The sequence below is a fragment of the Neomonachus schauinslandi genome, chromosome 8 (assembly GCF_002201575.2).
Source record: "Neomonachus schauinslandi chromosome 8, ASM220157v2, whole genome shotgun sequence".
Lineage (NCBI taxonomy): Eukaryota > Metazoa > Chordata > Mammalia > Carnivora > Phocidae > Neomonachus > Neomonachus schauinslandi.
The window spans coordinates 119,029,742-119,050,475 of NC_058410.1; the positions used below are offsets into that span (position 1 = coordinate 119,029,742).

The 20,734-nt window shown below is 41.7% G+C and overlaps 1 protein-coding gene across 1 annotated transcript in view; it reads left to right on the plus strand.

Annotated features, from left to right (window-relative positions):
• DUSP22 (dual specificity phosphatase 22) overlaps nt 1-20,734 on the plus strand; it is a 125,697-nt gene that overhangs the window by 82,883 nt on the left and 22,080 nt on the right. The window contains exon 2 of the mRNA XM_044917233.1: nt 6,812-6,894. Within this exon, the coding sequence (XP_044773168.1) occupies nt 6,812-6,894 (83 nt within the window). The remainder of the gene's footprint in view (nt 1-6,811; nt 6,895-20,734) is intronic.

A 20,734-nucleotide genomic window follows, 5' to 3' on the forward strand; every position in this document is an offset into this window, starting at 1 on the left:
ACCTTAGGGGGAAAGCTCTCAGTTTTTCCCCATTGAGAATGATATTCACTGTAGGTTTTCCATAGATGGCTTTTATGATATTGAGGTATGTACCCTCTATCCCTATACTCTGAAGAGTTTTGATCAAGAAAGGATGCTGCACTTTGTCAAATGCTTTTTCTGCATCTATTGAGAGGATCATGTGGTTCTTGGTCTTTCTTTTATTAATGTATTGTATCACATTGATTGATTTGGAGATGTTGAACCAGCCTTGCAGCACAGGAACAAATGCTACTTGGTCATGGTGATTAATCCTTTTAATGTGCTGTTGGATCCTATTGGCTAGTATTTTGGTGAGAATTTTTGCATCCACGTTCATCAAGGATATTGGTCTGTAATTCTCCTTTTTGATGGGGTCTTTGTCTGGTTTTGGGATCAAGGTAATGGTGGCCACGTAAAACGAGTTTGGAAGTTTTCCTTCCAGTTTTATTTTTTGGAACAGTTTCAGAAGAATAGGTATTAATTCTTTTTTAATTGTTTGGTAGAATTCCCCTGGCAAGCCATCAGGCCCTGGGCTTTTGTTTTTTGGGAGATTTTTGATGACTGCTTCAATTTCCTTAGTGGTTATAGGTCTGTTGAGGTTTTCTCTTTCTTCCTGGTTCAGTTTTGGTAGTTGATACATCTCTAGGAACACATCCATTTCTTCCAGGTTATGTAATTTGCTGGCATAGAGTTGCTCATAATATGTTCTTAGAATTGTTTGTATTTCTTTGGTGTTGGTTGTGATCTCTCCTCTTTCCTTCATGATTTTGTTGATTTGGGTCATTTCTCTTCTCTTTTTGATAAGTCTGGCCAGGGGTTTATCAATCTTGTTAATTCTTTCAAAGAACCAGCTCCTAGTTTCATTGATCTGTTCTACTGTTCTTTTAGTTTCTATTTCTTTGATTTCTGCTCTGATCTTTATTATTTCTCTTCTCCTGCTGGGTTTAGGCTTTATTTGCTGTTCTTTCTCCAGCTCCTTTAGGTGTAGGGTTAGTTTGTGTACTTGAGACCTTTCTTGTTTCTTTAGAAAAGCTTGTATTGCTATTTACTTTCCTCTTAGGACTTTGCTGCATCCCACAGATTTTGAATAGTTGTGTTTTCATTTTCATTGGTTTCCATGTATTTTTTTAATTCTTCTTTAATTTCTTGGTTGACCCATTCATTCTTCAGTAGGATGCTCTTTAGCCTCCATGTATTTGAGTTCTTTCCAACTTTCCTCTTGTGATTGAGTTCTAGTTTCAAAGCATTGTGGTCTGAAAATAGGCAGGGAATGATCCCAATCTTTTGGTACCGGTTGAGACCTGATTTATGACCTAGAATGTGATCTATTCTGGAGAATGTTCCATGGGCGCTAGAGAAGAATGTATATTCCGTTGCTTTGGGGTGGAATGTTCTGAATATGTCTGTGAAGTCCATTTGGTCCAGTGTGTCATTTAAAGTCTTTATTTCCTTGTTGATCTTTTGCTTAGACGATCTGTCCATTTCAGTGAGGGGGTGTTAAAGTCCCCTACTATTATTGTATTGTTGTTGATGTGTTTCTTTGCTTTTGTTATTAATTGGCTTATATAATTGGCTGCTCCCATGTTAGGGGCATAGATATTTACAATTGTTAGATCTTCTTGTTGGATAGATCCTTTAAGTAGGATATAGTGTCCTTCCTCATCTCTTATTACAGTCTTTGGTTTAAGATCTAATTTGTCTGATATAAGGATTGCCATCCCAGCTTTCTTTTGGTGTCCATTAGCATGGTAAATGGTTTTCCACCCCCTCACTTTCAATCTGGGGTGTCTTTGGTTCTAAAATGAGTCTCTTGCAGACAGCATGTCGATGGGTCTTGTTTTTTAATCCAGTCTGATAGCCTGTGTCTTTTGATTGGGGCATTTAGCCCATTTATGTTCAGGGTAACTATTGAAAGATAGGAATTTAGTGCCATTGTATTGCCTGTAAGGTGACTGTTACCGTATATTGTCTGTGTTCCTTTCTGGTCTATGTTGCTTTTAGGGTCTCTCTTTGCTTAGAGCACCCCTTTCGAGATTTCCTGTAGGGCTGGTTTTGTGTTTGCAAATTCCTTTAGTTTTTGTTTGTCGTGGAAGCTTTTTATCTCTCCTTCAATTTTCAATGACAGCCTAGCTGGATAGAGTATTCTTGGCTGCATATTTTTCTCCTTTAGTGCTCGGAATATATCCTGCCAGTCCTTTCTGGCCCGCCAGGTGTCTGTGGATAGGTCTGTTGCCAATCTAATGTTTCTACCATTGTAGGTTACATATCTCTTCTCCCGAGCTGCTTTCAGGATTTTCTCTTTGTCTATGAGACTCGTAAGTTTTACTATTAGATGTCAGGGTGTTGACCTATTTTTATTGATTTTGAGAGGGGATCTTTGTGCCTCCTGGATTTTCATGCCTGTTTCCTTCCCCAAATTAGGGAAGTTCTCTGCTATAATTTGCTCCATTATACCTTCTGCCCCTCTCTCTCTTTCTTCTTCTTCTGGGATCCCAATTATTCTAATGTTGTTTCGTCTTATGGTATCGCTTATCTCTCTAATTCTGCCCTCGTGATCCAGTAGTTGTTTATCTCTCTTTTTCTCAGCTTTTTTGTTTTCTATCATTTCATCTTCTATATTACTGATTCTCTCTTCTGCCTCATTTATTCTAGCAGTTAGTGCCCCCATTTTTGATTGCACCTCATTAATAGCCTGTTTGATTTCTACTTGGTTGGGTTTTAGTTCTTTTACTTCTCCAGAAAGGGTTTCTCTAATAACTTCCATATTTTTTTCAAGCCCATCTAGTATCTTTAAAGTGATGATTCTGAACTCTAGATCTGACATCGTACTAATGTCCGTATTGAGTAGGTACCTGGCAGTCGGTACTACCTCTTGTTCTTTTTGTTGAGGTGATTTTTTCCATCTTGTCATTTTGTGCAGAGGAGAATAGATTAATGAGAGAACAAAATGCTAGCAGAGTAACCACGTCCCCAGAAAATATACTCTAAACAAATCAGAAAAGACCTGAAGCAGTGGGAAAAGAAACGGAAAGAGAGAAAAAAGAAAAAGAAAAAGAAAAAGATAAAGATAAAAACAAAAACAAACAAAACAAAACAACAACAACAACAAAAAAAACAGAATGTGATCAAATATGATCAGGCTGGTATATAGATCAGTGCCACAGACTAGATTTGGGGTGTATTTTGGTCTTTTAGAAGAAAGTGCCTCCCAAAATTTTAAAGAAAGAAAAACTTATATATGTACAAAAATAAGGGTTGATATGATGAAGGGATGGAATATGAATGTAAAGATGGAAATTATAAAAAATTTTATAAAAGGAATTGATAAGAATTTGTTTGAAAAAACAAAGAAGAGGATTTAAAAAAAGAAAAAAGAAAAAGAAAAGAAAAAAAGGGAGAGGATGTGATCAGGCAGGGCAATAGAAAACACCATATACTAGAGATTTAGGGTATATTTTAATTTGTTAGAAGAAACTATCTCAAAATTTTAAAGAGAGAACCACTTATATATATAAGCCAAAAATATAGGTAACTACTATGAAGGGATAGAATATGACTTTAAAAATGAAAAATAAAAATGTTTTTTTTTTAAAAAAGGGATTGATAAGATGTTGGTTGAAAAAGGGAAAAAGAAAAATTCAAAAAGAAAAAAAAGACAAAAAGACAGTTAAAAAAAAATTAACTTTGAAAGACTAAAGAATCATGGTAAAAAAGCCATGAATTCTATGTGCAGTAGTCCCCTAGCGCTGGAGTTCTGCCGTTCTCATTGATCGGTAAACTTGGTCTTGGCTGGCTGTTCTCGCTGATCTTCTGGGGAGGGGCCTGTTGCCGTGGTTTCCAAATGTCTCTGCCGGAGGCGCAATTGCCCCGCCCTTGCCCCCTCCCGGCTAAGTAATCTGCTAGGGTTTGCTCTCTGGGGCTTTTGTTCCCTGCGAGCTTTCCCTACAGCTTTGGAGGCGGAGAGTGAAAATGGCGGCCTCCCAATCTCCGCCCCGGAGGAGCCGAGAACTCGGGGCCCCGCTTCTCAGTGAGCCCCCAGAGAAAAGCCGTCAGTCACTCCCTTCTCCCCGGTCTCCGGCCGCAGTCCGTGCTCACCCGGCCTGTGACCGCGCGTTTCTATCTCTGGCACCTGACCCTGGGTGGAGTCTCCAAACCTAGCAGATCCCTGCGGCGCACTCCCGCGCGGCTCCTCCCAGGGAAGGAAGGTGAGTCTCCCCGGATCTGCCGCTTGTTGGGTCCCTGCTGGAGGAGCAGTGGCCCGACTGTGCCTCGGATCACGGTTTATGGCAACCCCGAGCTGAGAGCCCGCGCCTGTGCTCCGTCTCTGCAGCCGGCTTCCCCGCTCCGATACCTGGGAGCTCTGCCACACTCAGGCACCCCCGGTCTTTCTGTGACCCTGAGGGTCCTGGGACCACACTGTCCCGGAGGGTTCCACCCCCCGCTTAGCCACCAGAGTGACGTCCCTCGGCGGAGCAGACTTTTAAAAGTTCCGATTTTGTGCTCTGCGGCTCTATCACTTGCCAGAAGCGGCCGTCGGAGGCTCCTCCCCCGCTGTCTATCATCCGTAATATCGCCTCGGATTCACTTCTCCGCACGTCCTACCTTCCAGAAAGTGGTCGCTTTTCTGATGAGTTGTTGGTATTCTTTTCTTCGATCTCCTGTTGAGTTTGTAGGTGTTCAGAATGGTTTGATCCCTATCCAGCTGAATTCCTGAGAGGAGACAAAATCCAGGTCTCCTACTCCTCCGCCATCTTGCGCCGCCCCCTCTCCTTCTATTTTCAGTGACAGAAGAAAAAGTATATTTAAACAAACCTTTTTTTTTTTTTTAAAGATTTTATTTATTTATTTGTCAGAGAGAGAGCGTGTGCACAAGCAAGGGGAGGGGCAGACAGAGGGAGAAGCAGGCTCCCCGTGCAGCAGGGAGCCTGACCTAGGGCCCGATCCCAGGACTCTGGGATCATGACCTGAGCCGAAGGCAGATGCTTAACCGAGTGAGCCACCAAGGCGTCCCTATTTAAACAAATCTTTAAAATTCAAATCTTGGGCAGGACCAGAATTCAGAAGATTCTGCCCTAGAGTGTCAGGAGGCTGCTTTGGAGCACTCCACCAGCTGCTCCTCCTCCTTCCATCTTTGCTGCCCCGCCTCCTCCGTGCTCTTCTGTGTGCCCAGCTTGATGTTGCTTCTCCACTCGGGCTAAAATATACATGCTGGTGGCGATTGGGAAAATTGCCTTTTGGTGAGAATGTGGAGCTGGCTGACAGTGGGATCCTAAATGATTCTAGTTCCTGTTCAATTCAAACTTACTGATGCCAAAACTTGTGATAGTTGTGGGGCAGAGGGGGGTGTTTGGAACTGAGTCCTATATGTGTGACGTAGATGGCTGTTACGCACATCTGAATTTGAAGCTTGAGATGGTTGGAGCAACGAAGAAGGTCTTAAAACCAACATTTTAATATTACTTTTAAAGACTTTTTTTTTTTTTTACTTTAAAGTGGTACATGTTTATTGCAGACTGTTTAGGAAAATTTTTCAGTCTCTGCGTGATTATCAGGGCTTCTTAAAATTGCCGATTCCTCTTAGGGTCATGAGATCTAGCCCAGCATCATTAGGCTCTGTGCTAAGCAGAGAGTCTGCTTCTCTTCCTCTGCACCCCCCAATAAACAAACAAACAAACAAACAAATCTTAAAAAAAAAAGAACCTGCAGATTCCTCAGCCTTGCCATAGACCTTGAACTAAGTTGAAGCCCCAACTTAGTTCATAGGCATGTTAAACTTTCAGAACCTCTTGTGTTGACTATACCAAAAAAAAACTATTTAAAAAGTTTTGAAACACTTGTAATTCCATCTTTTCAAGATTGTCACTGTTAGAGCTAATTCCCTATAGTAGTTTTCCCTCTGTATGTGTGTTTGTCTTTATTATGTTTTTATAAATTGATTTCACATTGTATTTAGTTTGATAACTGCTTTTACACCCTGCTTAACATTATATCCTAAGCATTTTCCCATGTCATTAATATTCTCTAGAAACATGATAAGTAAATATTTGAGTCAGTCCATTTTACCCTGTATCATTTAAAAAGCTTGTCCCAGCTCAGGACATGGGCATGTGGGGAGCCTTTTCTTGCTGGACCCCTGTTTTGTAGATTAGCAGAAGGGTTTCAACTTGAGGATATTTATTCAGTCTTTCTTATGCAGCATTAGGGAGGAGCATTAGAAGGGAATGTAAATTTTGGTGTCTCCTTAGTTTCATATGCAGATAATTAGCTAACTGATAACTTACTCTGTTTGGGATTTCCAGAAAATGTTCCATTTTTACTTTTGCCCTGAAGTGAATTGTAGATGTTATAAACCACAGTCTAATCTGCGTTTAAACCCATCCCTGCCTTTGACATCAGGGTACATAGTAAGTGGGTCTTTTGTATGTGATTTTAACTTAGATTATTAATCATTAATAACAAACAGCAACTACAAAATGACCTCATAGGTTCACTTTCTTTAAACAGCAACAATCGTGATTACAATGTTTATTAATATAAATACATTTCAAATTTTAGGTGACCACTTTGTATCAAAAAAATCTGACAATCAGAAATAAATTTAGTCATCTACAAAATACATTAAAGCAATAGTCCTAAATTCCCTAGGTCTAGATTTATTCTGGGTATGGTGAATTATGGAAGTTTCAAGAAAGAAATATGCAAGGCATTTTGTATTTTTTCCTGGCTAAACTTTACAAATAATTCACTTGCAGAGAAGAATAAAATCATCATCTTCTTTCTTCTATGACAGATGCCAGAGATGCAGAGCAATTGAGCAAGAACAAGGTGACACACATTCTGTCTGTCCACGATAGTGCCAGGCCTCTGTTGGAGGTAAGGGAAAGCTACGTGCATGGGTCTTTATTTGTATATATCTACATATGTATATATTTGTATGTATGAGTGCATAGGACATTAATGAAGGCAGCCACATTCTCTCTGACCCCAGTGTGCCCCTATTAATGTTGTGCACCTGTAGCCATATTAATTTTGTTTCGAGGCCATATTTGTGTGTATGCCCAGTCTGTGGCATGGCGGAAGAGTGTATTCTTTCTCTGATTATTTTCCCCACTACATTGCTAGCTCAGCTTCCTTGGCTTTCTTGACTCAATGCCAAAGAATAAGCTGTTGCTACATTTACTTCTAGATTTTAAGGACATTTAAAACTCATTTGCATTCCTTTCAATATTATCCCTGGTTTTACAATCCAAAAGAATTCAGGATGCTCATTTCTTAATTTTTTTTTTTTTTCCATTTAAACTCAGTTATCTACCATTTACATTTAAAGACAAAAGACCATGGAAGATAAATTGTCACTGGAGATTTCCAGGGCTTCTGATACAGAGACTTATCTGTGTAGAAGCTATTGTTAAGGTTTAGGTTTTCGAGTAAACAGGGTGTGTCTGCCTGTACACTAATTCCAAAAACATCTTCGCATCTTAAATTTTATGCTAATGGATGGTTTGAGCTGTTGGCCAGGAGTAAAATCTATTTCTGTTTATTAGCCTCGACAGAGCCCAAGTGACCTTTTTTAAGAAAAAAAAAATACATGTGTGGTTGTGATGCCTATGTGTTCTTTTGTTTTAGGGTGGGGTATTGGAAGGGGAGGGGTGACTTGTTCTGGAAGAAATAATCCTAGTTCAAGCTGTTTTCATTTAAATTCATATTATGCAAGAGCAGGTAGTATACTTTTTATTTTAAATTTATCTATTTTCCTTAGCCATTAGAGCTGCCGGCTTTCAGATAGTGTAAAAGAAATGAGGACATGGAATAATAAGTGATTCCATTAAATGTTATAGTACCAGAGAACCATGGGTGGTGAAGAAACCTCAGTTCACTTCTCCAGATTGGTGAACTCATACTTCCTTCTGTTGTTTTGGCTGTTTTTTTTTTTTTTTTTAAGGTGTTATAATTTGTGTTACAACATGATTTTGTTGGAAACTAACAACAGCACAACATTTTTTTGGAGATTAACAGTTCCTTTGAAAATGGCTACTCCGTTTCTTCATCCATCAACAATAGTTTATATTTAAAATATAGCCAAGCTATGGCCAAGATAATAAGTTAAATGCAAACTGGTCATGATTGACTTCCTCTTTAAATCACAAGATGAGGCTTGAGGCTTCCTTTATTTTAATAAATTACATAGATGTCCTTCCCACCCTCACCCTCCAGGCCTGCCTTACTACTTTATGTTTCATTTAATGGAACACATTGCCATGTATGAACATGGCCCTTAAATCTGTTCACATTGTAGCTTCTGTTTAGCTGCAAGACCTTCATGTGTTAGAAATTAAAAGAGCTCTAGTCTTTATTTGTCCAGCCTCCTCCAGGTTACATGTGGGAAACAAAGGGCTAGAAGGTAAAGTAGGTGGGACTGTAACCCTGTAAAAAGAGACACTGTTTGTGTAAAAACCTTAGAGCTGTAGGAAAACTGCGTTTCCCTCATCAGTATTCCTTTTTATCCCCTCAGATTTCAGTGTATAAGGACAAATGCTGCCTTGAAAAATAAAAAAGGAGAAATTCTGTGCCTTTTCTTCAGAGACAGCTTTTACTTAGCGGCATCCTGTTGTAGTCTTTGAATGCTATTATTACCTCAGCTTGATAATAAGTACTTTTCTTTGATTTCATATTCATTAAGAGTTAGACCATCATTTTATAGCATAATTTAGGTGAATGTTGCCCCTCTTATTTTGTTCATTTTTGAGTTCACAAATAATTCATGGATACATTCTTATAAAAAAATTAAAACAGTACTTCTCTGATTGCACAAGTGGGGAAAACTCAGGCACCAAAAGTTATTTGAACTCGTATGCTCACATTAAGTTACTGGGATAGAAGAGGTTTGCCAGGGTCCCAGAAGTTTCAGAACTTTGTTTAGCCCTCTGCCTATGCATAAAGGCACTCTTCTGTCTTAAATTCTTTTTTTAGGACTTTATTTATTTACTTGAGATAGAGAGAGAGAGCACAGCAGGGGGAGCAGTGAAGGGAGAGGGAGAAGCAGGCTCCCCGCTGAGCAAGGAGCCTGACTTGGGGCTCAATCCCAGGACTCTGTGGGGCTCGATCCCAGGACTCTGGGACCATGACCCCAGTTGAAGGCGGATGCTTAATGGACTGAGCCACCCAGGCGCCCTCTGTCTTAAATTTTAAATTCAGTTCCAGAAGTCACGATCTCACACAGCCTGAGATGAGTCAGGGAAAATGTTTAGAGTTGGAGGGAATTGAAGGATGGATTTTATTCTTCAGCAGCTCTGTGTTATGCTGGCCTTGATCATTAGGGGGAAGTAGAGCAGGGATGAAGGTGAGAAGGCAGACTGTGTGCAGAGCCAAGCAACTGCATTAGCTGAACCCCAACCTGATAAGGGGCCCTAATAAAAGGTGGAAGGATAAGGGATGCTGGGACCTCCTTCATGTTCTGAGATCTTCAAAGCTCCACGCATGTTTATTGAATGGGCCCTAACTTACTCTGGGCAGCACTAGTCTGGGGCTGGGCTGGGAGCGGCAAGGTTGTTATTGTTTAAAATTGCAGAGTTTCAGTGCTATTGATTCCATGCAGGAGTTCTCCAAGCCCTGCTGCCATGTAGCTATATATTGGTTACTACACTGTAGGTACTTCTTTGGTTCATTTCCAACAAATATCTGAATGGGTTTAAAAGCACTGGGTGCTTAGTATCAAGTATCCAACACTTTTATAATCATTAGGTATGCTCTTATTGTGATGGGGGCTAAATGAGAGAGGGGTCATATTGTGCAATGTGGTTTCTAGAATAGAGGTCATAGGTCAAGGGCTTCGTGAAGATTCTAAAAGGATAGACTGTTGAACAGTATGCCTGGGATATGATGCTTTTCAAAAAAATAAAGAAGGTCAGAGATTTTAGCACACCATAGGCTCCTCCAGAAGATTCACAGATTTATTGACAGAATAAAAGCTTTCAAGTTCTGCATTGAAGACATACATTTATCAATCTTTCTAAATAGGGAACCAGTTTGTGTGTGTGCCTGCTTACAAAACACACTACCTATTAACATCCCATGGGACTATATTCTGCTGAATACAGTCATGGACATTCAGATTAAGAAGGACTCAGGAAAGGGGTCTGCTATCCCTCAAAGTCCAGGGTGAGCCTCCGGGGTGAGCACTTGTTCAGAGGGATGCTTACATAACTAGTAAGCTAAGGCAACTGTGGTCAAGGAAAGGGTGCCAAACCTTATCTTATTACCAAATGAGGCTGCCTTAGTATAGATTATTGTGAGAACCTAGTATTTATAGAATGGAAGATTGCACAGTTTTTGTACCTGTTGCATCCTCTGTGGTCATAATGACTTGTAACCTGTTGTAACACCTGACCAATGACAATACTATAAAGTGCACTTGCCATGAAAAGCCTCATGGATATGCTATATACATCTTTAGTTATTATGCATTTATTGATTTTACTTTGGGAGGGACTTTTAAGGAACTCGTGACTTGGTTGACTTCAGTTAGATTAGATGTGATTCTCTACTATTTGGGTACTTTTTAGACAGGTCTCCCAACATAGTGTTAGCAGGGTTTTGTACCCTTTCTAGCAACCCTATAGGCAGAAAGAAATGCAAGAATTAAAGGTACTGTTCTCAGGCCTTTGCAGTGGTGGGGACTCACCTTGCCTCTGGTCATTTAGTGAAGCCAGGTGATATTTGGTGCTTCCTTGGTGGATGAGTCAAGATTTGTTTATCCTTTGAACCATGGGGCAAGGTGGTAAGCCAAGAGAAGGAGGTCCAAAGCCCCAATTCCTGTTTCTCCAGAAGAGTATCTGAGGAGTAGATCTTCCAAAGTGAAGATTCTTAGAAACAGTAGAAACTTGGGGGCCTTTATATTCACTTGAGTGAGCCCTAAACTAATATCTAAGATTCTGAAGAGCTCTGATGGCCTTTCCTACTGCTCTGTGTTTGACATAGACATCCCAGCCAAACAGAGTCCCAGGGATCACTTACCTTGATTCTATCACTGTGTAGACAAAGAAGCTGAAGTTCCGAGACATAAAGGGACTTGCCCACAATTCCATAGTTGGTCCGGGTAGCTTGGGAGGAACCTGGGTCTTCTTTCCCAGGCCAGAGATTTCCCCAGAGTGCCTAACTGTCTTGATCCTCTCCTTGCATGGCTGATGCTTGTGAGTCTGCCAGTAGGTACTGCAATATCGGCTTTGGAAAGGGTTATACTATTTGTGTCCTTATTGGCAATGTATGAAAGTTCCTGTTTTCCCGTAGTATCTCCTGCACAGAATTTTATTCTTCATCACTATTAATTAGCAAAATTTTTGTTTTGTTTTATTTGCTGTGAATGCCATCCTCACACTGTTGAGACTCTTGTCCAGACAGTTTATCCCTTTGAAAACAGGGAGTGATTGATTGATTGATTGGTTGAGCTCCTGCTACGTGCCAGGCCCTGGGACAGATGGTGGAGATAACAGAAGTGAAGCAATCCCAGTATCTGCCCTGATGAAGGCCTTAGAGTATAAACAAGTTATATATTATGGATATTTAATAAATACTACTAATAATTAAGTCCAGTGAAGGAAGAGTTCTGGTTCCAGGATAGGCCCCCAGTGCTAGGAGACAAGTAGGAACAGGGGCTGTGGAAGCTCAGAGAACAAGGTCCCTCTGCCACATGAATCTGGAGGCATTTGATGGGGTTTTTGGAAGTGACTTTGTTGGGACTTTTGGAAGTGAAGTTTTTGGAAGGGAATTTGAAAAATCTGGTCAGTGGCAGTCCAGCCAGGAGGAAGCTGGTAGTGCCAAGATCTGACTTCTGGTAGAGCTCTGACCCCGTGACAGCCACACCAATCACTTTCAATCCTCCAAAAACTCAGAGCCCATCAAGGCAGATGGCATTGTCCTGGTTCCTTCATAGCAGAATCAGACCTGGTGACGTGCTCACATCACCTCCGACAAGTGGCAGGGCCAGGGGAAAAAAATTAATTGCCACATTTATTAATTTCAAATAGGAATTAAGTCCAGACCCATAATTAAAATATTTAAGGGGAAAAAAGCCTTGTCTGTTTCTATGTTTAGGACTTGGTTGGGGGGTTGCTTGCTTTTGCTGGGGTGTTTCCTTATTTGTGACTTGTGTCTTCAGTGCCTGCTGATGGCTCCAGATATGTAGGATGGTGAAAACTCGTGTCACAAAGACAGGCCTTTTCATATCAGGAACCCCATATTGTTTATAGGTGCTGAGGAAGTAATGTTGAGCAATGAAAGATTTCTCCCTTCCCCTGAAAAAAGAAACAGAACTCTATCTTTCTAATGTAAAATTTTCAGAGTTTGTTTCATTTTTCATTCTGTGTATTTAACCAGAGCACCTGCAGGAAACAAAACTATTTTTTGCTATCAACAAAAATGCTTTAAAAAGTATTCTTATTCCTTCACTGGACTAATTCTCCAAATAGTTTTAATTTTTAAATGATGTGTATTTTAGGATTAAATAGAAAAACAGTAGTTTATATGCATATATTCAAACCAGGATATTGTATGTATATCAGGTAGGTTTTTGAGCTTGAGTTCGGCTTGGATATGTATTCTTTCCATTTTAAGTTGTGACTTTTATACTTTGAACCACCGAAGTTTTTTTTGTTTTTTTTTTTTCAAAGAAAAGTCGTAGAAGGCACTTATTCCTGGTGGTTCTGTTTTATATTTCCTTTAACACTAAAGACATTTTTTTGAGGTGCCCAGGCTCCCAATTCAATTTTGTTAGTTTTGTTTATAGTTGGGCATGTCTTCTGGTTGTAATACTTACTGTTATCTACATATCTGTACTGCTGTCTTCATTACCCACTTATTAGAAAACTCTCACCAAGGTGGGATGTTCAGTCTACTTGGGCAGCGGTGCTGGGAGACTGAGAGGCTCCTTGGCAGACCTTGATCATCTGCTATTATGTCTGTCTGGTGACCCACCCCATTTCACTACCTCAAAAGTTTAGCTGGTTTCCCAACTGTAAAGCAAACTAGAACCAAGGTGTTAAATGGCATTTAAAGTTTAACAAACTATGCTTCTATGTGTTCTTTTCTCTTCCACCCTCTTGCCTGCCCAAGCCCTACCCTTCCTCACACCTCGGCCCTCGCTCTCCTTCTGAGAAGGACACTCCCAGTGCCCTCCAACCTCAGGACTTCTTCCCTTTTCTCTATAATATTTGTAGTTTGTACTCTTAACTGGGTTGTGAATTGTATGCACTCCGACAGCTTCTATAGTCTACTGAATGGCTATTTAACCACTGTTTGATGAACTAGCTGTTCACTGCCTATGTCCAAGCTCCTCAGCTGGCCTCAGGCCCACTTCAGGCAGGTGCCACTTTGGGATTTCTTTGGTCTTCCCCAGCACTCAGCCTGGGTCTGCACACAGGGGCCCCCCTGCAGATGCTTACTGATGAACTGAGAGCCACATGCATTTTCAGCTCCATTCCAAAGTGAGAAATCATGTCTTTGGTCATTTGTGGCTCATTGAGGGGTGTGAAAGAAGAGCTGCACCAAGAATGATTTAGCCATGAGTAATAAGTGAAGCCAGAGGATCTGGTTAATGCAATGCAGCCTTATTTATGTGGGTTGTTTGTTCTGTTCCTCACTTGTCAGTAAGTGTTAGCAAATGTAGATGTACTGTCTTATGGAGCTCTTGTGGACTCTAGTTCAGAATTACCTCTTGCTGATTTATAACCCAGAATCCCCTGTGACACTTCTGTGACTTTCTGATTGATTTCTTAAGGATCCTTCAGCTACCTTTGGTTTGCATTAGAAGCTTGGTCCTACAAGGAGGAAAGTACATCTAAAATGCAGTGAATGATCAGTTGAAAGGTTTGCTACAGCCAAGGCAGCATGCTTGAAGTGCAGGTAGAAATGGTTGAGGTATTGTTTCAGATTTCAAGGAGCTTATAGCCAGATCGTGAACATTCAAGGTACAGGGGCTTGTGTTCTGGCTCAGGAGGAAGATCCTTATTGCCTGTGGTCCTCCTTTGGCAGCCACACAGGCAGACTTGCATGGTGTCACCCCCTAGCTCTGGTACCCGTGTCAGTCCTCAGCTCTCAGGACCCAAGGGCCCACCCTGCTTATGACCTTCAAGTCACAGGAGCTATAGGCCACATTTCCCATAACATATTTCCCCTAGGAGGATAGATAATTGATGAAAGTCACACATTTCATCTTGTACCCACAGAGGTATGGGCAACGATGTTCACTACAACTCTGTTTGTAATGGCAAAAAATTGGAGCCAGCCCACACATTCAGCAGAAGGGTAGTGCTCAATTAGGATACATCCATATTAAGAAATACTCTGCAGCAATTCAAAAAGAAGAGGCAGGTTTATATGTATGCATAAGGAAACGTTAATTCTTAAGCAAAAGAAGCAAGCTGTAGAATAATATCCACAATATGATCCCATTTATGTAAAACTAAATATTAGTTATATATTTCTGTGGGTACATATATATGCTTGTAAGTGCACAGGCAAGGGTCTAGAAGGACCATACTAGATTCCTCAGAATGGTGAAGTGGAATAGGATGGGAGAAGAGGGTAGGAAGGACGAGTTTCACTTTTGTCTTTATTTTTATTTATTTTTCACAATGGGAGTATCTTCATAATTTCTCTTTGAATGAAGAGGGGTAGGGAAGGAAGGTAGGCAGGTGGGTGACCATACTCTTGGTGTCTGTAGTAGTGACTAGTAGATTCCATTTGGATGTTCAGGTTTGGCCAGAATGGGTTCTGTGGTAACAGTGTTCCCTGTGTATTCATATGTGCATGTTTGACATTACACATGTTGCATCCTTGTCGTCCATGATCAGGGGTATAAACCATTCATTTCAATCATCTTAATCTTAAAAGGGAGAAGATAGCCCAAGACAAACCTTTCAACTGTATAGATTTTATTTTCAGTATCAGTTATCCTCTACTTGATTGTTTCACTTAAATGAGTTTATGTCCTTTCTTAAGATTCATAGATTCCCTAGTGCTGCAGCTTGAAGCATTGGGCAAGATTTCCTACTTGGATTGGCCATTGTATCCATTGTGGATGATTTTAGTTATTATATTGACATTGTAAAAAACATCACACTCTTGAGGTCCAGGGCCTTTGAAAACAAATCATTGTTTGACCATTGTTTTCAGATTGACAGTTGTTTCCAGTGAACCCCAGTTGTTTCACCTCTCTAAGAAAGTCTCTTTGATGCCACCCAAATGTCAATGGTACCTACCATACCAAAGACTTACAGCAGCTTTCATGTGTTGAGGTAAATTTGTTTGAAGCCAACCCCAGACTTAAATAGAAATGACTCAAATAGAAATGATTATGGTAGGTATCGAAAACTGTCTAGTAATTGTTCTTTCTTGAATCAAGCTGTATCTGAGTTCCGTGTGTGTGGGCAGTCAAGTGCATTAGACAGCTCCATCTGGCTGCTGACCCTTCTGTGACAAGCTCATTTGCAAATGGAGTTCTAAAACCAGAATTCCAGCATGAATGGACTAAAAGGGACTTGAAATATTCTAGTACATCATTGGTTCTAGGGAGGAAACAGTGCTTTTTGTTTCTAAATGAAAGAGACCTATGTTAACCTTTCTTTTCTCTGGCTTTCTAGAACACCCTGCTTTTCAGGTGTGGACCTTCTCTTTAGTACTCAAGCTTACTGACCAGCCTCGCCACGTAACTGAAGACTTTTACAAAACACTCCTGCTAAACTTTTCTCTAAGTCAAGTCCCAGGGTTTTTTTTTTTTTAACATTTCCTGCTGAGTGCCCCATCTTGTCCATCTTGCCCTGACTCCCCCGTGTGATCAAGTACTGAGCACATTGTGTGCTGAGTGCTGTGTTTCTGAAGTGGGCTTGCCTTGTTTGCATCCCTCCTTTTCCTCAATGGGAAATATACCAGTGGCAAGATCTCCCGGTATCTCCAGACCAATATCTCAGGAAAAGCATGTAGCACATGGTCTCCCATCTGTGCTTCAGCTGGAGTGATAGTATGCATTGATACAACTATGTAAATTGCCCATAAATGCTGAAGCACAGGGTAGAAGCTCTGTCTATACAAGATTTTCACCCTCATGGACTGGGAAATTTGGGGAAGAATTTGTAAAGAGGGGTGTTTAGGCAGCCTTGCAGGACTAGTATGGTTTGGTTCAGTGGGGAGATATGTCTTGACTAGGAGCAGCCCTTCCGGGCTGGTCAGGAAGGGGGAAATAAGCCCTGGAGCCATAGAAGATGTGTGGAAGTCGGCTGATTATAGAGTGGAGAAGGTGGTCAGCATGGTGGGGGTAAGGGTGGGGCCATATTCAGTTCTCCTTTTGGCTAAATTAGGAGTTATTCCTTCAGATTCAGCAGATGTTTACTGACCTTGTAGCAAGGATTGGGGATAAAATACAAAGAGAAGTAAGATGGCCCCGGTATTTAGAAGAGACAGGCACAGAAATACCTTTAGGGGCACCCTAGGGCACAGAGCGGTTGGAGAGAAGAAGCTCTGGTGCAGATATAATGCACTTCTGCAGTTCTTTGGCCATCGGCCCTTAACAAGAAGCTCTTAGTCATGACTGTGCTGGGTGCTATGAGCACTAGAAGGGGGAGAGTAAGTGACAAAGGAGCAAAATCTGGAAAGCTTTAATAGGGACCCAGTTTTGCTAAGGAGTTTAAAAGGGAAGAGCAGCTTAGTTTGGAAGAAACAATCAAAGTGAGCATCCTGGGGGAAATATGTTTCTGGTTCCAGGTTAGGACAGCACAGCGTGTGGCTGGCAGACCATCGAGATGGTGATGATGATGCTCAGTCATCATGGTGGTCGTGGCAGAGGACATCTAGCCCAAGGAGACTGAACAGGTTTCAGACTCCTTGGGTGAAGGGCCTTTGGGTCTGCAGTCAGAGTTGGAATGAGAAGTTAAAAGTGGTTGGTTGGTTGGTTGGTTGGTTGGTTGGTTGGTTAAGACCCAAAGCTGAAGGGCCTTTGGGTCTGCAGTCAGAGTTGGAATGAGAAGTTAAAAGTGGTTGGTTGGTTGGTTGGTTGGTTAAGACCCAAAGCTGAAGGGCCTTTGGGTCTGCAGTCAGAGTTGGAATGAGAAGTTAAAAGTGGTTGGTTGGTTGGTTGGTTAAGACCCAAAGCTGAAGGGCCTTTGGGTCTGCAGTCAGAGTTGGAATGAGAAGTTAAAAGTGGTTGGTTGGTTGGTTGGTTGGTTAAGACCCAAAGCAGGGTATAATAGTTCTATAGGTGCTGTTGTTTTTAGCCATAAGAAAAAGAATGATTTAAATGTAGCTTGGTTTACTGAAGACTGGTCTAAGCAAATTTGCCATTTTCAGGTGCCCCTAATAATTCATCGCTGGTAGGCACTGCAGGTGGACCTTGTGCCTGCCGCAGCTGCAAGGGAAGTGATCCAAACTGACTTTAAAAGGCCGAGAGTAAAGCAGCGGCACCTCGCTAGTGTCATCATTTCAGTGCTGGCTCAGTGCTCAGGTCAGGCCCATCCTGCTCTTTGAAGGGCCCCCTCTCTGTGGTCTGACTCCTGAGATGTTTTGCAGACCTCTGTGTGTGTGCTGGGGCAGAGGATGCTGTCAGACCCTGGGTTTGAATTGAGAAATTATTTCTCCTTTCAGTTATCACCACAGTTAGTACAGATGTTGAGTTTCAACATTCAGTACTGAGCAGCGGCATCTTCAACTAGCTCTTACCCTCTTTTCTAATGGGAAGACAAATGAAATACATGGTGAAAGTTTGAGCTAGTCAAGCCATACTTGTGTACGGCACTGGTGAGGGAAAAGAAGTAGATGCACCTAAAATCTGAATTAGAGCTTCCTTCTCTGGAGGGCCAAACAGACATGCTTGTTTGCTTCTCAGATTTTTCCCCAATGAAAGGGAGACAATCCGTAAGATTCCCTTGTTGAGAAGCACAGCCAGCTGCCAAAGAAGGGAAAGAACATGTGGGAAAGCTGCCTTTGGGTTGTCCTTTTATCCTTTAAATGGTTGCAAAGAGAGAGTTTTTCTGATATTCTGTGACCATGGAGAAGGTATCTCAGGCAAACAGAGCTGAGCCCAGATCTTGAATTGGGCCTTCTGGTCATGGAAACTATTCCTAGGCACAGTAGTATAGAGATCATTTCAGAGTGTACTGGTTTTTAAAGCCAGTTGGGGCTTAGCAATGGTGGAACTGGTCCAAAATGACTTTCCCTATTTAATGAAATACCTTGTCAAGGAGACCAGCCCCATAGCACCCAAGCAGAAGGCAATTCCAAATCTACTGTAAATGATTAATTTAAACTGCATTATAGAATGCTCCAATACTATGCCCTAAAGAACAAAAATGATCTTGTAGCTAACAAAGTCAGAATAACATTTCCAAGTATTTTTTTTTTTTAATGTTCCTTTAAACTGAGGCTAGCCACCTTTTCTCATGGAAACCTCTCTTGCCGTTGCTCCTGCATGCGTGGTGGCAATGTGGTTGAATAGTCTCAACCAGTCATCTTGAGGTCCTGCTGACCCCAGTGAGGGAGGGACCTCTGGCCTCCTTGGTAGCCAGTGCTCACTCACTCCTTGTGAGTCCTACACGGGCTCTAACAAAGGTGGCCTGGGACTTCCTTCTATGCCCAGTGCAAGAGGATGCAGCTGTCAAAATAAAAATAGACCATCAAATTGCTTTCAATGGCAGCAGTGGGGGAGGGAAGATTTGGTGACGTGCTGCCCTTTCAAAGGCAGGCCATGGAATGTTGACCAGCCAATCCTTAATATGCAAGGAAATGTACCCCCCCATTATGTTTGGGAAGTAGGACACCCCTTCTGTACATGAATGTACCATGAAACATAGAAATTTAATGCCATCTCTAATAATCCACGTTTACCTGCATTATAGGTGCTTATGTTCAGGAGAAATGGGAGAGTTACTGTTCTCTGCTCCACTCTTCTCTACCATCCCAGCCCATGGCTCATTCTCACTGCTCTGAGCAATATGGCCCTTCTGTGGCTCACGTGCTGACCTTACCATGTGTAGCCTTTGCATGTCATAAGCATTAGCCCTACTCATGTACAACTGGCCAGTTCTCCAGGGCAGGACCCTGCTCTGGGTCAGTGTTTGTTTCATTCTTCAAACCATTTCTAGGTCTGATCCCACATAGAGGAGGTGATATTAGGCCTGAGGGATTATGAATGCTCTTTAGAAAAAGCTTCTTAGCTTTTTCAAAGCTGCACATTACATCCAAGACTGAAGACAGGGGGCAATCTTCAAAGTTGATAACTCACCTTTCAGTGAATTTATCATTCTGTCATAAGTGAGAGAGTCTGAGAACTCATTTGCTTAATAATCTGCAAAAGAGGAGACAAATGACGTTCGAAACAATACTGTGTTCCTGCCTGAGTAGGGAGATGCATTTAAGAAGGGAAATAGTCACCTTCTTGCTGAAAAGGTGAGGATGACTCAGGCAGATGTGCTCATCCAGGTCTGGAAGACAAACTGAAGTGTGAGTGTGGCTGTCTCCACTGGTTCTTGTGAGCCGTCTGCTGTCTGCGTTCTGCCGCCTGGTCTGTGCGATGCCGTATTGCTCCTAACCCAAGGATGCCATCAAGGGAGAGATGACTGACAACAAACTTGCCTTTTCCATTTATTGAGCACCTTCCAGCTGCACTTAGTGTGTTTCACATATTCCATCTAATTTCTTTGTTAAAAATGCCCTGTATTCGAGGAAAATTCCTCTGTCCCTTTCTTTTGCAGAGTAAGGAAGAGAACTGAGCACAACCTATGATTTAGAATACTGCAATTCTAAGAAGGTGGTGTGCTCTATCAGATATCATTTAAATGTAGAAGAAACGTGTGATATGCAAAACAGACCTGAAGCCATCAAATGACTCTGAAATGTCACTGTCTAGACTGGGCTCAGCACACTTTTTTCTTTTTCTTTTTTATCAAGGGACAGATAGTAAATATTTTGAGCCTTGTGGGCCCTAAGTTTCCTGTAACATACACTACTTCTCTCCTGTAGCATGAAAGGAGCTGTAGACAATACATAGATGAACAGGTGTGACTGTGTCCCAGTAAACAGAGGCCTTTTTGCCAACTCTGCTGGCATCTTCCAGGAGTCTGTGTGCCAGCCATGTGGTGTGGTGTCAGGGCATTTAGAACGGAGCCGGAGCCAGCCTGAGGCAGAAGGAGATGATGTCAGGGAGGGCTCTGTGCATAGGGCTGGTGGGTTACATCAGGGGCGGTTCCACTAAGGAAGTGCCCCTGGGAGGAGTCCTGAAGGAGAAGGGTATTCCAGAGGGGAAACAAACAAACACTGGGGATAAGAAGGAACTCTGGGGAGGAGTGGGCAGGAAAGTACAGAACATTTGGAGAGATTCTCAGGCAGCCTAGGTACCTGGAGTATGGTGACCTGGGGGAGGTGAGCTTAGGAGGTAAGTTGTAGACAGTACTGAAGGATTTTGAAGAAGATCTTTACTTTGCAGACAGGTTGGATCCACTGAATATGTTTTAGCAGCTGAGGCAAATTTACCTTTGTATCTTTTATGTATGGTAGCTGTAGAATGCTCCTGAAGTATCTATTGCTGATTTCTCCTGATTTCCAAGCATCAGTTTTCAACCATGGTAATTTTTTGGTATGGTCATTTATCATTAACATTCATTAAGTAATATTGTAGAATTACTTGGTTTGGAGAGATTGCTGAAACTGGCCCTGTTTTCATGAGTCACACTGA